Raw genomic sequence first — 17,037 nt, forward strand, 5'->3', positions numbered from 1 at the left:
ACGCTGCAAGTGCAGGCCTGGTCAGGTGAGAACAGCTCACAAAATGCAGTGCAGCACCCTGCTTCCCAGGGCTGAGGGTTAGACCTCAACGGGAGCAGAGAAATAAATGTGCTTCAGGGAAGCTCAGCGAAGCTTTGGACCTGGGAAATGGGAGCTTTAACATCCACAGGCTGGTAGTGAGGAAAACAGATGGCTCCCCACCGCTTCCCCTGGGTTTTGCACCTAACTTCTCAAGGATTGCTCACGGGAGCAAGTGTTGCGTCTGCAGACAGACCAGCTGGGCCCTAAGGACTCGTGCTGTTAGTCTTCCAGTAGTGTCTAGCTTTGCAGGAATGATGCTCCTGCCCTACTGTAGCAGTGTCCGGTTGTCGGGGGTGGTGTCCGTTTCCTCGAAGGGCTGGTGTTAGTCGCAGCTGGGAGCCCTGTAGCAGCTCCCTCCTAGCAGATAAAGCAGGTCGCTGCCACCAACGCGCTGATCGCTGGCTGTGTGGCCACAGGACTGCCCGCCGGGCTCCCAGGACTTCCGAGAGCTGCAGTGTGCTGAATTCGACAACGTCCCCTTCCGAGGGAAGTACTACACCTGGAAGACGTACCGTGGAGGTGAGTGCTGGGGCTGGGCTGAGCATCCCTTGGCTCAGGCAGAGCTGGAGCAGGGCCCTGCAGGGCTTTGCTCTCCCCCGCTCTCTGCAGGGACAGGTCTCATGGTCCAAGTGGTCTGGCGGGCAGTTAGTCACCATCTCTGCTAGCCCAGGTCCCGCAGGGAGCCCACTCTGTTCCTGGGCTGTGCTGCCTCCCCCTCACACGGATCGACGTGCATCCCTCCAGGCTCATCCCCCCCAGCTCTGGCCCACAACCATCCTGCTGTGCCCTGGGTCACCTACCCCTTTAACCTCATTGCTCTGCCAGAAACTATTCCAGCAGCATCCGGGCTCTTCAGCTTCCTCCCTCAAGTCTGTTCCCTTGGCTGCTGAGGGAGTAAAGAGGAAGTCAGATGAGAGAAAGTGTCTGGTACCCGATGGGGAGAAAACAGGGCGGCCCTCCCTGTGCAGGCAGGTAAAGTTTCATCTCCAGGACGGGCTGCGAGCTGGTGGATCCTCCAAAGAGCAGTGGTCCCCCCTTCCCGAGGTCAGTCCTCCTGTGTCCTGCAGAAGTGTCTAGCGAGGAGAGGGGGCGGGAGGAGGCCCCTGTGGCAGAAATCTCTTAATAATGAGAAAGAACAGCGCGTCTCCTTCATGTAGTTAATGAACTTGACTGGGGAAATCCTTCGCAGCTGTGTAAATAAGCACACCTCCCAGCGGGGCTCCTGCAGCTGGAGCAGATGTGCTGAGGCTGCAGGGGATGGATCAATAAAAATGTAATAAAATTGCAAAGCAGTCAGTCACACAAAGACCCCAGTGGATGCCAAGGTGGAAGACAGCCCCGCAGGCTGGATCTGCCCTCACTCAGACCTCTCTTCCCCAGGCATGGACCAGTGGTTTCGGTCCAGGGGACTGTTGGCCAGTTGAACATAGACCCTTGAATTGTAATCTAGCTCTGACAGAGATTTTTGGTTTGGCTTTCAAAAAAAAAGCCCCTTCCTCTCCTTCAGCTTCCTTTTCTATAAAATAAGGTGATGAAACCTGTCCCCTCCCCAGGAGGTTGTGAGCGTTGGCATGATCGTGTCTTGAAGGGATCTGGGAGCTCCCTGTCTCAGCTCTCCGGGTTGGCTGTGGGTAACGGTCACAAGGAGCCAGGTTGTTTAGCAGTTAGTTATGTTTTGTTTATTCAGTGCCAAAGGGTATCACCGCCTTCCTCTGCAGTGGCCCAGGTAGGGAAACTGAGGCATGTTCACATGAGTAGAGAGGTGCTGGAAGCTGCAGCGACTCAGCCTGTTCTGGGAGCCAAGCCCCTGGGTGGGAGAGCACCCGTCTCCCAGCTCTTGAGAAATCGTGTGTGCTGACACCCACCTGCCTGGGAGCTGTAGGATGGGATTAGCAGGAACAGCTCTTGATGGCAGGGGCTGTCCACACCAGACCCTCGGATGAGTTGGGACTGAGGAGGTGGTAAGGGGCCATCACCGTTCCACTCCACACCTACAAACTTCTTTGCCCGAGTCTGGGTGCTCTGTCAGGATCGGGGAGAGCTGACTGCAGCTATTCAGTACTTCAGCTTATAGGAAAGGTGGAGGGACACTTTTTAGCAAGGTCTGTAGTTACAGAACAAGGGACAACAGTCGAGTCGAAAGAGAATAGGTTTAAAGTGGACAGAAGGAAAAAATGGTGTAAGGGTGGTGAGGCCTGGGCACAGGCTGCCCACAGAAGCTTTTTATGGCTCTTCCCTCCCTGGAAGGGTTCAAGGCCAGGTTGGACGGGGCTTTGGGAACCTGGGCTAGTGGAAGGTGGCCCTGCCCGGGGCAGGGGGGTGGGAACTAGATAATATTTGAAGGTCCCTTCCAACCCAAACCTCTCTGTGATACTGTGACTCCAGCCGTGCAAGCACTTGCATCTTCACTTGCCTGTGCCGTTTTGTGATACTTGGTGTCGGTCGGGTGTTAGAGGTACCTCTGCAGGGGAGGTGGGGACCGTCCCTTGCACCTCCACCTTCTCCATGGGGTAGATCAGACCCTTGGGGAACAGCCCTGGCTTGCCTTCCCCTTGCTGTGGGTGTTTTGCTCTCAGGTCCCGTGATTTCCCGCTGCAGCCCCTGTGCTAGCTGGCATCCCTACCCCAGCACTGGAGAGGGAAAGAGGGCTGGCCATCACCTCTCTCCCTCCTAGGCTCTTCCCATGGTGCCCAGAGAGCTTGCGGGTGGCGGGTGTCAGTCCCTCCCTCCCCACTGGCACAGGCAGCCCCCCAGGATCCATCTTGGCAGCATGGTCACCAGGCGTTCTGCCCTCCAGCTGGTAGCACATCTGCTCTTCAGGTTGCTTTTGGGCACATGCCCCCACCTTGGGAGCCACTGGCCACCCTGGCCCTCTGCTGAGCCTCTTCCCCTGCTCCGCTCAGCCGCTGCCTTCAGCACTGCACCCCTGAGCCACCCCCTTGCCAAAAGGTGTGGTGGTGCAGGGGTGCTCGTGCCACTTGCCTGCGAGATGTTGGCACCACATCGATTTAGGGAAATGTCCCAGGCATGGAGCACCCCCACCCTGAAGACAAGGGGTACCCCACTGGTTTGGATGGGGGAGGACACCGATCCCACAAGAAATTTGGGAAGGGAAGGAGCCACCCGCTGAAAGCCTGACGCCAGCCGCCAGGTCACTGGCAAGTTGAGGTCGGGGTTTTCGCAGGGCCAGTACGACGTGTTTTCCTGGTGGTGATTTATAACGGCCCTGGAGCCCAGAGCCCGGGATCGCAAGACACAGCCCCAGCAAGAAGCGCTGAGCTCAGCCTTTCGGAGCTCAACAGTCAGCAGATACCTCGTGGAATGTGGCTTTAATTGTTTGTTTATTTTGCTTTATTTGCTTAGTTATTCATTTTGCTCTTGGCGGATGCAGGAGCCAAGGGAGAGTGGAGCAGCTCACGGGGCTGGGAGAGGGATGGGGAGGAGCAGGGGCTTGCAGAAAACAGGAGATTGCTCATCATAAATTGTAATGTGCTTTAATTCCTCTATGGAACAGGACGGGCAGGAGGAACAAAACATCCTCTGAGGCACCGCGTAGCCAACTGAAAATACTCTATTCTATTTTAATACCTGTATTAAAGATGAAAAGGAGTACCCATGGCAGACCTGGCTGTTGCTGACCTTGATCTACTCAGCCCAAAGACAAGGGCAGGCAGCTCTCCGCGGGCTGATGCATGCCCGGGGGGTTCTCCTCTTGGGGAACAGGGGCCTGGGGAGCTGCACATCGTTTATGGCAGACCCTGTGCTCTTTGGGGTTGTACACTCCTGTCTGCTGCTCGTTTCCCAGTCAGTTTGTGACATTCACTGGGCAGGCTGAGGGGGTCCCGCTCATTCTGTGCAAGTGGGTGCTTGCGTGGTGGTGGTGGCAGACCCCGCTTGCACAACGGGCGCTGCAGAGCCTCTCGGAGGATCCGTGAGGATCCCGCTCATGCCCTGCAGATGCGGGTATCCTGGGGGGATGCAGAGCACTGCTTTGCTCTGCCAGGCCTAAGGCTCCCACCCCAAAAAGCACAGCTCATTTACACGCTGGGCACAGGGCAGCAGCGGTGAGGAGTTATCATAGGAGGGAAGATTATGCAGCTACTTGGGGGCTACTAAAATGGAGCCAGGGCTTGGAGAGAGGCAGAAACAGGCTGTAGCGGGGGCGAGCTGCCCACGAGGGAACGGCAGCAAGGTGTCTGCAGTGGGTCTTGCGTTTCCTTGTAGCTGGAGACGAGGAAGGGAAGCGGGGGAGCATGTGAATAGTTTAACAAGCTCATCTGAGAGCCCTGAAATGAAAGCCCAAGTTTCCGGGTGTTTCTCAGCTCCGCTTTGTTGCACAGTCTGCCCTGCACTCCAGGGATGGCAGGAGAGAGCGCGGCCTTAGAGACCTGCAGGGGACAGAAGGTCCCACGCAGCGACGGAGCCCGCCGCTGCGCTGCCAGGAGAGAGGCCACTGGCTGGAGAGACGCTCCCGAGCCACTAAGCACTGGCTAAATCACAGATACATCTCAGGAAGGGCCAGCACAAGCCCCTCTCCCAGGCCGGTGGGACAGCTGCATGCACGAGGTGTGCGGTTGCCAGTGGGGCTCGGCGGCACGGCCTCCCCAAGCCAGGAGATCTTGCAGCCAGCGCAGGTCTCTCACAATGTGTTTTCTTACCTTGCTGATGATATTTCGCACCTGAGCTCTGGCTGGACAGACTTGGGGTCCAGGCATGCCATGATGCTGTGAGTTTTCGGGGTCATGCCTGCACTGTCCCCCTTGGTGGCCCCGGAGGTCCCTCACCAGGCAGGGGAGAGCCCAGGGTGCTGTGGAGGGGGCTGGCTCTCCAGAAGGAGGGTTGATCGAGCGTCATCTTTAGGGGCTTGCCCAGGCATCCTGCTCGACAGCATGCCTCCAAGCTGCTGAATTCCCCTCTCGTGTCTCCTCCTGTTCCTTCCTCTCCTGGCTTTGCTCTTTCTTCCCCCGAGCTGCGTTCGGGTGCTGCCAGGCACAGCTGGGCCACCCCTCCCCTCCATCTGCCCATTTGATGCGCTGTATCAAGTTGCAAGTTTTGCAGCATTCGGTTCCTCCTGACCCAGGTGCTTCCCACCTCTGGCACACGGCTCAGGACTGTTGCCGGTGCCTGCAGGAGTGAACTGCCACAGTTCAGGCATGCGCCTCATGCAGGCTGTTGAGTCTCCTTGGGATGCTCAGTAAAGGTAACAATTGCCACGATTTGCACCAGCGTTTGATAAAATCCAATGACAGGAGGCAGGAAACAGCTCTGCTCTGGTGTCTCCTTCCATAACTGGTTACACGTCCTGCTCCCAGGCACCAGAAGCCTCTGTTCCTTAGGCAGTGCTCTGGTATGTTGGGAAGCAGATATTTTAGCTGCAACTTGAGCATCCTTCCCCTTCGTCCTCAGTCTGCTGTCATCGCCTTTGGTGTGAAGGACTCAGTATCCACCAGCCTTGAACAGAAATAAATGGTTGCTCTGGCCTCGTAACTGGTCCAGGAGCTGAAAAACTTGGTTTCTCTGGTTTAGTAGCTGAAAAACCTTGGGCAAGTCACTTAAGAGCTGCTGCCTCAGTTTTCCTGTCTGTACAATGGGCACAAGGGTGTCGACAGCCCTTGTAAAGTGCCAGGGGACCGGGGAGTGACTAACACCAGATAAGGACAAGTCACTTTGTTTCCTTCCCTGACACATACAGCCCATGTTTCCCAGGCTGTGCGGATGGAACTGTGTCTCACCACATGTTGGTGTCTGGTTCAAGGGTTTTGCCTTGGTGCTGATCAACAGGAGGGTGTCCGGGTCCCTCCGTGGGTCCCTCTGCTTGCGGGGACATCCTCGCCAGGCGGGCCAGGCGCAGGATGGAGGCGTGGGGAGGCTGCGGGTAAGGCAGCTGTTACCCAGGTCTGGCTCACCACAGATTTCCTTTCTCTCCTTCATCTGAACCTCTGCTTCTTTCCCAGGCGGTGTGAAAGCCTGTTCCCTCAACTGCCTGGCCGAGGGTTTTAACTTCTACACGGAACGAGCCGCAGCCGTGGTGGATGGGACACCGTGCCGGCAGGACTCCAACGACATCTGCGTCAACGGGGAGTGCAAGGTGCTGCCGGGATCTGGGGCAGCCTCGCGATGGGGAGGCAAGGGCAGACCCCCGGGCAGGGGAGCACTGCCCTCCCCCTGCCCGCACGGACCTGGGCATCCCTCTGCCCGGGCACCCAGCTCCCCTGTGGGAGCAGGAGCACTTCCACCGCCGGGCTTGTGCCCGTCTGTTCTCTGTGCACCGGTGCCACACTGGCCTGCGTTAGCCTGGATCTCAGCACTTACAGCTCATGTAGCCCCAGGCGCTTGATACTTCCCTTGAAACGGGATCTGGAGGGCTATAAAAGTTTAATTATAAGAAAGTGCTGTGGGAGTGGTGAGTGTCCCCCAGCAGGCAGGCAGACAGGCTCCCTCTCCGTCTCCGTCTGTCTCCCTTCCTGTGTCTGTGGGATCTTTTTGTCTCTGTGGGGCTGAATATACTGTGGAACAAAAGGGGGATTGCACCACAGCCATGCTGGCGACCCGCTCGCTAACCCACGTTCTGTAGCAGTGGGGCAGAGCCAGAGGCTTCACGTAGGCTCGCTACCACGATTCTGGTGCAGCAGGGACACGGCTCTCCTTGGGCTGCTGCAGCTCCCCCAGCTCAGCGCAGACACCCCAACCTCTGCCTCATCCCTCAGTGACAGGATTTCTGGCAGCCTTGGAGAGAGACACCCCACCCTGGAGAAGGGTGGCAGAAAGATGGGGCTGGGCTGAGGTGATGTTGCTGAGCACTGCCTGGTGTACAGTGCAGTGCAGGGGAGTGAGGTGGGCGACAGGGGTGGGCTCCCTGGGATGCTGCAGGTCAGATGTGGGGAGGACAAGGCCCCATCAGGATGGCTAATTCCCTGCTGCTCCTTCCTCCAGCATGTGGGCTGTGACCGTGTCCTGGGCTCTGACTCGAAGGAGGACAAGTGTCGCGTGTGTGGGGGAGACGGCAGCTCCTGCGAGACTGTTGAGGGCGTCTTCAACCAGTCCCTGCCAGAGGGAGGTAGGAAGCAAGTGGCCCGGCCAGCACAACCAGTATCACCCACCCTTGAGTCCCTCCTTGACTTCACCTGCTCCTGGGGACGCGCAGGGGCATATCCCAGAGAAACACCCCAAAGGGTAGGACCCGGCTGCAAGCAGGGAGCAAATCGCTCCTATTCACTGACTGCCCCAGCCACTGCTGGCACCCACATCCCTGACACAGAGCACCAAGCTCCTTCCCTCCTCCCCAGCTCACGCTGCCCTTGAGCCAGGCTGTGGAGATGCCCACGGGTGTCCCAGCTCCACAGCACCTCCCCGGCACGGCTGGTGCCGTGGTGAGAGCCTGCGCTGCAGAGCAGACCAGCCACTCTGCTGGTGGGCCATGGTGCTTTTCCGTTTAATTGCAGTGGGCGGCTGAACCAACGCCTCTGCACTGCCAGCATCTCATTTAGTGTTTAGCCCACGGGTAAGAGGGTGCCACATGCTCCCATCCAGCCCAGGGCAGGGTTGGCTCCGGGCTCGGAGGCTGAGCATCGCTGCTCACCAGCCCCGGGTTGTCTCACAGGTTACGAGGAGGTGATCCAGATTCCCAAGGGCTCCGTCCACATCGACATCCGGGAGCTGAACCTCTCCATCAACTACCTAGGTGAGATGGGGCTGGGGGATGCTGAAAGCCCAGCCATACCCCGCCTTGGTCTGCCATTTCCCTGCGCTTACTAGGCCATGGGAAAAGCCCAGCAAGGATAGCGTCCCACAGCAGCAGAGGATGGGGTTGGGGGTCCCAGCTCGGGGTTGAGGCAGAGGGGCGGCTTGTCTCAGGCCGGCGTGGGCTGGATCAGTGTGGCTCACACAGCTGCTGTCTCGCTGCGGCTCTGCCTCCGTCCTGCGCTCACTGTTCGGCAGCGTAACCCTGAGCAAACCCCACACTCCGCCGTTCCTGGCACTGTCTGTGGCTCCTTGGCATTCCCCCCTCCGCCAGCATGTTGGGTTGGGGCTTAAAAATAGACCTGCTCACATTTTCCTTGGGCTTAATTTTCCAGCCAGACTCTGGCTCATTTTTACAACAGGCTTTTTTCTTTCCCCTTGTCTTCTCTTTCTGTCCTCCAAGCGATGGGCAGTGATCAGAGAAGGGTGGGCAGGGTTCTCTCTGCTGGCTTGCTGCAGGGTGCCTCCGCAGCTCTCCAGGAGCAGGAGCCTGCCCAGATGCCAGCACCGGTGGGAGTTTGCAGCAGGGCTCTCCTGGCAGCATCCCTCCAGGCCAGCTCCCTTTGCTGGGTTCAGAGATGCCGACATCCCTCCCTGCTCGGCCCACATATACTGGGGACTCCTCGTGTCCATCCAGGCTGGATTTCTGTGCACTGGAGGCACAGCCCAAGCTCATATCAGTATTGTCTGCTGCCATCAGTGTCTCCCACTTGCAGGATCTGTCTCTGCACCGCAGCGGGAGCGGAGGGAGCATCCTTCATCCTCATCAGTATGAAGCATCCTCCCCGCCGCAGCGCATCATGGCAGCGAGGTCCTTGCCAGCACCGGGGGCAGGAGTGGCGCAGAGCTGGGCTCCAGCGCGGTGTTGGTGGCAGGGAGCGAGCAGGGAGAGCGTGGGAATGCGAGTGGGGACGAGCAAGCGAGCCGATCCCCCTCTAGCGACTCGCTTGGGCAAGCACAGCCAGGCTCCTGGGGACCAGGCTCCTCCAGTAGCCCCAGCAGCCAAGACCCAGTTGGCACAGCTGGATTTGAGCCTGGCTTCATGGCCACAGCTTGTCACGCTGCCAAGTGTCCCCATCACCAGCCAGGGCAGCTGCCTGAGCTCCCCGCAGCAGCATCCTTCCTCAGTGAGGTGGTGGGCAGGCTGAGATGGGACAAAGGGTACATTAGTCCCGCCTCTGCTAGTGACTTTCTGTGTGACCCTGACCCAGGCACCGACTTATTCCCTCCCTGTGAAACGAGGCTCGCTGTGCTCTGAGCCTGGCAGTGAGAAGTGCCCAGCCGAAGCTGTGTACAGGCCTGTTCAGCCTTTCTGCTAACCCTCGCTCCCCTCTCCTCGCAGCGCTGAGAGGGCAGAGCGGCGAGTATTACATCAACGGGAAGCTCTCCATTGATCCCCCACGGCGCTTTGACATCGCAGGCACAACGTTCCACTACAGGAGATCCCCAGACGAGCCTGAGTCCCTAGAGGCCTTGGGACCCACCAACGTCACCCTTGTTGTCATGGTTGGTAACACAGTTCCTTCATACCCCGACCCGGTATGGGCCTGGTCTGGGCTAAAGAGATCTTGCTGTGGCTGTGTGGGACTGGAGCTATTCCACCCCTGTCCTTGCTGTCTGGAGGAAAGGGGCACAGAGATCAGAGGTAAATTGGGCTAAATTCTCAGGTCTCCCTCCCTGATCTGCCAGGCTTTGGAATGACTCAGTCTTTGAGTGCACGGGAGCTTGTTCTCTGGTCGTGTCACCTTCATGGCTTGCACCCCCATCACTGTGGTGGCTGCCATGTCAGTGCTGGAAGGGACTGGAAAGGGGAAGGCGGGGGGAGATTTCAGCTGCCCTGGATTTTAGGGAGCACACCGAGGTGGTGGGTTGCCGTCACGACCACGCTGGGCTTTGGTGGCACTGATGCCTCGGTGATGCCTTTCTCCACAGGTCCTTGTGCGGACAGAGCTGCAGGGGATCCGGTACAAGTTCAACGCACCCATCGGCAGAGATGCCTTGAACCAGTATTCCTGGCACTACACCCCGTGGACCAAATGCTCGGTGCTGTGTGCAGGGGGTGAGGTTTGACCTGTCCCCCGGGTGTTGGCTGGGGGGACACACATATGTCTGTGCTCCTGTGACTCCCACACACTCTCTCTGGGCCACAGGAGACAGCACATGGATGTTAGTGTCTGCTTCGCTCTAAAGGAGCGCTCAGGTTTCTCCATACTCCCGCCCAGCTGGTGTCAGTCAGCGTGAGCTGGTGGGCAAGTGTCAGGGCAACCCACCCGGATGCTGTTCTTGGGCTGGGCCGCAGCTGCAGGTGGTAGAGGTGATGGAGGGTGGCACGATATGCTGGAAATTCCTTTCCTTGTGTGCTGCAGGACAGGTGAGCTGATTGCAACAGCCCCTCTGGCCCTCAGATCTACATGTCTGTGAATGGAAACACCACTGATGCTCCCCTGAATCCCCTGGGCTGGTTCCTGTGGGGGTTGACACAAAGTTTTGTGCCGGAGAACCTGGCTGCGAGTGACTGAGCTGGTATTCAGAAGACAGAGGCGGTTTCAAAAGCAAAGCTTAGTAATGTTCCCTGTTGAAAGCTGAGGGTGCTGACCTAGTCTTGTGTCTAGACCTCCGCAAAGTTTTGTCCCCTCTTCTTCCAGCTGTTTCCCCCAGAAAGTGTCACAAGGCCAAGGTTAGAACAGGTTTATTTGAGGATGAGATCCTTGGAATACTTTGATCCTTCATCCTTTGCAAACTCTGCTGGGTCCTGCCCTGGCTGGTGAGCCTTCACCCCACTCATTTTTTCCCAGAGATGTTAGAGGCAGAGGAGGCCTTGGTTATGAACAAGAGATGTAGGTTCAGGCTCGATGAGGTGCGGTGACAAGTGGCTGCCCCGTCCCACTGCCCACGCGGGAGCAGAGCTGTGGGGCTCGTACCTCAGGGTCCTCCTCTCTTTCCCCCTTGCCTCTTTGTCTTGGCAGGCAGCCAGATCCAGTCTGTGGTATGCAAGAAACTGTCCGATGGCTCAACGGTCTTCAACCACTTCTGTAGCCCTGAAACTAAAATGCCAGAGCGGCAGAGGCCGTGCAATACCGAACCGTGCCCCCCAGCGTGAGTACCACAGCTTGGAGCAGATCGAGGTGGAGGAGTCAGTGTGGAGGAGGGTGAAACTCCCCCCTCTCTGCCATTCCCAAGTCGGAGTCCCCTGCCACAGTCCCCAGGGGTGACACTACCTGGCTGGAGCAGCTCTGCTGGGGATGGGGGGGCAGCTTTCTCATCTGTGCCCCATCATGAGCACAGTACAGCTCGCAACCTGCGCAGCCCAAGTGCATCGCTGCAGGGAAGGGGCAGCGCCGATACAGGGGGCAAAAACCTGTCTGCACTGCAGTGCCCTGAGCCTTGCTCGGGGAGAGATACGCCCAGCACACGATGTGTGGGCCAAGGATGGGCTCGGCTCTGCAGCGGGACCTCCTCCCGGCACTGCTGTGCCACTTGCAGAAAGGAGCCTTCCCCACCTGGTCCTTCGGTGCAGAACAGATACTCAGCCCAATCCCTTGGAAACTGTGCCAGCCCTTCCCTGGCTGGCCATTGCCCCTGTCTTGAAGGGGAAAGGGAGATGTGGAGGAACTCTGGCTGACCAGAGCTGCCTGGGACGCCGTGGCCAGAGTAGGAGTAGGGCTGTGTACCGGAGTATGGGGATGAGCGTGGGCCACCATACCCCTTGCAACTTTGTTGTTTTACCCGTCTCCAGCTGGGTGATTGGGAACTGGTCTGAATGCAGCCGAAGTTGCAACGAGGGTGTCCGCACACGCAGCGTCTTCTGTAAGCGCAAGATCTCTGCCACTGAGGAGAAGACCTTGGATGATGCTTCTTGCAGCCATCCACGTCCAAAGATGCTTGAGCCTTGCAATAACCAGACGTGCCCTCCAGAGTGGGTCGCCCTGGACTGGTCCGAAGTAAGTGTTTAACATCAGCCCGCACAGAATCCCAGAATCATCTCGGTTGGAAAAGCCCTTGCAGCTCCTCCAGCCCAACCATGACCCTCCCCCTGACCGTTCCCAAGCCCACCAGATCCCTCAGCGCTGGCTCAGCCCGACTCTTCAACCCCCCCAGGGATCCCGGGGACTCCCCCCTGCCCTGGGCAGCCCATTCCAATGCCCAACAGCCCCTTCTGCACAGAAATCCTTCCTCAGAGCCAGCCTGACCCTGCCCTGGGCAGCTTGAGGCCATTCCCTCGGGGCCTGGCGCTGGCTCCTTGGTAACAAGCCTTACTGGTGGCACTTGTCCTTGGGAGGGCAGCATTAGTCAGTGGGCCAACGCATCGGTGATGGCTGCTGGCCATGGAGAGCCTAATGTAAGAAACGGTCTTGTAGCCCAGGAGATGGACGAGGTGGGAGCACTGGTGGGGAGAGCCAGTGCTGCCTCTCTCTGCTCTTTGCCGTGAATCCTGACCACACCTGTGCTCTCTCTGCAGTGCACCCCAAGCTGTGGGCCAGGTTTCCGCCACCGCATTGTCCTCTGCAAGAGCGGTGACCACAGCGCGACTCTGCCCACCTCCCAGTGCTACGAAGGCTCCAAGCCCCCGACCAGCATGAGGTGCAACCTGCGGCGCTGCCCACCGCCGCGCTGGGTGACTGGCGAGTGGGGAGAGGTAGGGACAATCCTTTCCTTGGGCTTATTGAAGGAGAAGACTCCACCTCCCCAGCCCCCCAGATCCTAGAGCACATGAGGCTTTTCCCTGCCAGCAGAACCCAATGTGGCCACCGTAGCTATCTCAGGGCCAGGAGGACTCCGTGGTGGAGTTCTTTGCCCCTCCCTTGGCTCAGGAGCCTGTTGTGATGACAGCCCAAGCACCCAGCTGACCCAGGGGAGCCTCCTGGGACTAGCAGAGCCCCACAGAAGTCGTTGGAGGGTCCCCATGGGTATCTGGGGGACAGCAGGGCAGTGCAGCAGATGGGCTGGAGAGGTGGGCTGGGCCAGCTGCAAGCGGGGCCGCTGCTGGTCCCACTGCTCCAGCCCAGCACCTGCAGCGGGGCGTTGCCGACAGTCCTCCCTTCCCTCTAACGCCCCTCGAGCTGAAGGGTGACATCGGGGTGCAGGAGGCCTGGGAAAGGCCGGGAATTTAGGGTTGGCTGGACAGACCGTCACTGAGTCCTGGAGGTTCAAACCAAGCTTTTTGGGAAGTGGGGCCGCAGCGCTCAGCCGTGCCGGGGAGGTCCCTGCAGCTGCTGGTGACGGGGGGGGGATGCATCCAGCATCCTCAGCACCTCCTGAGACCTGGCCGTGCCCTCTCCCCCTGCGTTACTAAAGCCATGGCAGCTGCCACAGCTCCGTGCTGTTCTGTCTCCCGACAGTGCTCTGCACAGTGTGGCCTTGGCCAGCAAAGAAGATCCGTCCAGTGCCTGGCTCACACCGGGCAGCCGTCCAGCGACTGCGTGGAGACCCTGCAGCCACCCAGCATGCAGCAGTGCGAGACCAAGTGCGAATCAGGACCTACGGACAACCCTGAAGGTGAGGGAGATGGGGGGACCGGGGAGGGAAACATGGAGCACTGCCAGCCTTGGGGGCTACGTGCTACCGGGACACGAGGTGAGGGTCTCATGGGGAGACCTGATGCTGTCCCCTCTGGTCCCAGGCCAAACTGGCATGCCATCACCATGATAAAAGAGGTCACTGCACCTCGGCAAAGAGGAGCTCCCAGTAGTGAGGCTCTGAGGAGCTTTGTCAGCGTGGCTGGATCTTGCTGCTTCCTGGCAGAAAGCCCCCAGGAGCTGGGCATGGGGGTGGAAAAGGGAGCTTGCATGGCGATGCTTAGAAATTCCTTCCCCTGGGGCTCCTCACCCCCAGGGCAGCTGTAACCCTGCTTCCCTCTGTCATCCCTCCAGAGTGCAAGGATGTGAACAAGGTGGCCTACTGCCCACTCGTCCTGAAGTTCAAGTTCTGCAGCCGGACCTACTTCCGACAGATGTGCTGTAAAACATGCCAGGGGCACTAGGGAGACAGCGTGAACCCCGTGGGAAAACTGGAAGGCAAAAGCTACACCGGAGGGCCGCTGAGCCGTGCCCTTCCTCTCCACCCCAGGAATCTCCCCTGGGTCCAACACAGACACTGGTCGTGCTTCCAGTGGGAGCCGGCGTCACCCAAACCCGTCCCCCAAAGCCATGCACCCTTCGCCCCCGAGCTTCACAATGGCAGGTTCCCAGTTAAACCACTGCCAGCCGCTGCAGACACCGCCACGGCCCCGTGCGACAGGAGCCGCTCGATGAGCGGTGGGAGAGGGAGAAGCTGGGCAGAGCGCGGCAGCAGGAACATTACTTGAAATTCTGACATTGTTATTTATTAGTAGCGGACCCAGGGCCCGCAGGCGCCGAGACAGCCACCGGCACCACTCGCCCCGCTCCTGCCTCGTCCTGTTCCATGCCCGTGTCCCGCGGGCATGGCGGGGCATCGTGGTCTGCAGCGGGACCCCCCCGGGCAGGCCAAGCGCCTGGGGGGCTGCTGCCTTTCCCTCGGGCATCCCTGGGGGGACAGGGAGGAGGTTTCAGGTGCCGCGGGTGACAAGCGTGACTTGTGGCTTCTGGGCGATGGACAGAGACGTGCTGCTGTGGGGAGTGGGGTTGGAGCAGGGGTTTTGTTTTCTTGGTTTGCGTCCTGTCACCTTGGGACATGCAGCAGGGGACAGAGACTGGGTCAGTCCATGAGCATAGCGGTGACACCAGTTTAACTGGGAGAGGGGGTTATTCAAACTCTCTTAAAAACCTACTTGGATGGGGGTGTCCGCCTATTTTTTCTTAAAGCCCTTGTCACTATTACAACCCTTTTTTATTCCAGAAACACCTCGAAGTACAGGCTGAGGTCGGGGCCGAGGGCGTGCTCAGGGTTGCAGTCATGTAACGGGCGCCAAGGATGTGCTGGGCTGCAGGACGCAAAGCAAAGGATGCAGGACGAGAACTGTCTTGGTCACAGTGTCCCCATTGCCCGAGCTGTGACCCAGGACCAGTCTGCCTGGTCCTAGCAGGGCCCTCCCCAGCAAACGCCACGGCCTCCGCGGCTGCTTTGCCTCCAAAGGTGCTTTATTTCCAAAGGTGCTTTGCCTCCAAAAGGTGCTTTGCCTCCAAGGGCAGCCTCACTCTATGCCTCCGTGGCCTCGGGGTGCCAGGCCCAGTGCCACCCACTCCTCTGCCCGCAGGAGACCTCCAGTGATGGGAAAAGAGCAGGCTTGAAATTGCCCCAGGTCACCCCCTGCCCAAATCTGGGCCAAACACGTCTACTCCATGGGCCACCGCAGCTGGTGGAGGAGACCTGAATTTCCAACCTACAAATTATCTTTTTGTTATCGTTGTTGTCGTTCTTCTTCTTTTCAGGCCTTTCCGCATCACAGAGATGGGAAATCTTGTCCAAAGCCATGCTCTGTTCCCCCTGGGGCTCCTCCGTACGGTGCAGGGAGGCGGACAGCCCTCTTTCCCCAGAGCAAACCTCTCCGCCCTGCCAGCCCTCATGTGTTACTCAACCATCTGTATTTTTACCCGCTCATCAGCCGATCGCAGCTTCTCTGGTGCTCAGCAAACCCCGTTTGGCTGTCGAGCAGGCCTTTGTGTGTCTTCCTTCCTGGTGCCATGCTCCATTCTGACATTTGGGTGAGGGGAGGGGATGTTTTCACCTTTTTATATAGGTATATACATAACGAGAAATGTTTAACATACTAACTCTGAGGAGGAGCAACGTAACGGCATGATTTATAATAAAGGAGTAGCTACGATCCCGGGCGCAGCTTCTGGAGCCAGTCGTGTTTCTTGAGCGGCAAGCCTGGGCTCTGGGCAGCCCCACACCAGCACGCTCCTCAGGCTCATGCTGCAGGAGGGGTTTGGGCAGCCTGAGGGGCTGGAGCGCCTCAGAGAGGTGCAGATTCGCCCAGAGCTGCTGCGTGGCGCAGGAACAGGCTTCCCCTTGGCAGACCCCTGACGGGTTGGCTGTGCAACCCAGGGGCACACAGACCCGGTGTGATAATGCCGGTTTCCTGGTCAGCCACTGGGTCAACCTCCATCGCCGCTGTGCCATCGGCTGTAGTTTGGCGTTACCAACCAGCCAGTTTCCACATGTCCTCTTCGGTTTGGCAGCTCATAGGTGCCCCAAGACGTCGTGTGGCAGCTTTGCTGGGCGCTGGGCTGAAGCACCCAGGAGCTGCAATCGCTGCTGAGGCTTCCCCGCTCCTGTCCTGCTGCCATCGCTGGTGCCACAGGCACGAGAAGCTGGTGGCCAGGGGCAGGTCTGTCCTGTTCTAGGATGGGGGAGAGTGGGCAGTGAGGAGCTGGTTTGTACCATCAGGAGGCCACTGTGATGGCGGCCAGCTGCGACGGCTGAGCATGGGTCCCTTTGGCTGGCCTGAAGGACGACCTGCCTGGGAAAGGCAGGGTGCCCAGGACTGAGCTCCTCTGCCCCTGCCCAGTCCCCCCATGGTGGGACCCGCTCCCCACACCCGCAGCCTCTGCACGCGTCTGTAGGGGAGCAACTGCGGCTCTGGTCAGCAGAAGGTGAAGCAGCTCCTGTCTCTGACACAGCCAGCGTCCTTCCTCAGCTACGGCAGCCTGGGAGCAGAGCCAACCCTTGCGGCCCTGCTGACTCCCGGCCTGCTGGTGGGCTGCCCCAAGCCCGGCCTTTGCAGAATTGGCCATGAATTTGTGATTGGAACCCCCTGCTTGGCAGTAACTTCGCTCCTCCAGCCCTGGCCCTGCTGGCAGGCTGGGTGCTGCAGCTGGCACCCTCTGCTCTGCCAGGCAGAGGACAACGTATGGTACAAAAATAAAGAACGTGGTTCTGCAGCTCAGCGAGCAGGTCCCTGCTCAGCCGAGCCCCTTGTGCCCCCTCGCTCGACGCCTGACACAGGGCAGGTGCCTGCTCCCGAGCTCCTCCAAGGGGCTTCTGCAGCCCTGAGCAGCACTCGCCGGCTCCTGAGGCCTCACCTGCAGGTTGCCAGGGACTCTGCTAAGTACCTCCCCGAAGAAGTAACGTTTGCTCTCTCCAAACCCTCCGGAGCAGCTCTGCTGCCCTTTTCCCCTCCTTCCAGGGACCAGCTTCAGCTCAACAATCCTGTCATGGCTCTGGCCCAGACAGTCCCCTGCCACCCCATGTCCCACCAGCCCTTCTCCACTCCCTCCAAGCCAGTCTCGGGGGCATCTGTCCTGTTGGCTCCGCGAGTCCTTGTGACAAGAAGTTCTCCCCGCAGAGCTCAGG

General features: G+C 59.1%; 1 protein-coding gene across 4 annotated transcripts in view; it reads left to right on the top strand.

The window, feature by feature from the left end:
• ADAMTS10 (ADAM metallopeptidase with thrombospondin type 1 motif 10) overlaps positions 1-15,572 on the top strand; it is a 57,176-nt gene extending 41,604 nt beyond the window's left edge. For all 4 annotated transcript variants that reach the window (XM_026865235.1, XM_026865236.1, XM_026865237.1 and 1 more), the window contains exons 15-25: positions 498-600; positions 6,036-6,169; positions 7,015-7,138; positions 7,682-7,762; positions 9,164-9,327; positions 9,754-9,880; positions 10,788-10,917; positions 11,558-11,762; positions 12,281-12,457; positions 13,161-13,317; positions 13,692-15,572. In XM_026865235.1, coding sequence (XP_026721036.1) covers positions 498-600; positions 6,036-6,169; positions 7,015-7,138; positions 7,682-7,762; positions 9,164-9,327; positions 9,754-9,880; positions 10,788-10,917; positions 11,558-11,762; positions 12,281-12,457; positions 13,161-13,317; positions 13,692-13,801 — 1,512 coding nt within the window. In that variant the 3' untranslated portion in view covers positions 13,802-15,572. The remainder of the gene's footprint in view (positions 1-497; positions 601-6,035; positions 6,170-7,014; positions 7,139-7,681; positions 7,763-9,163; positions 9,328-9,753; positions 9,881-10,787; positions 10,918-11,557; positions 11,763-12,280; positions 12,458-13,160; positions 13,318-13,691) is intronic.
• Positions 15,573-17,037: the final 1,465 nt, after the last annotated feature.

The sequence above is a fragment of the Athene cunicularia genome, assembly GCF_003259725.1.
Source record: "Athene cunicularia isolate RWA chromosome 28 unlocalized genomic scaffold, athCun1 chr28_part2, whole genome shotgun sequence".
Classification (NCBI taxonomy): Eukaryota; Metazoa; Chordata; class Aves; order Strigiformes; family Strigidae; genus Athene; species Athene cunicularia.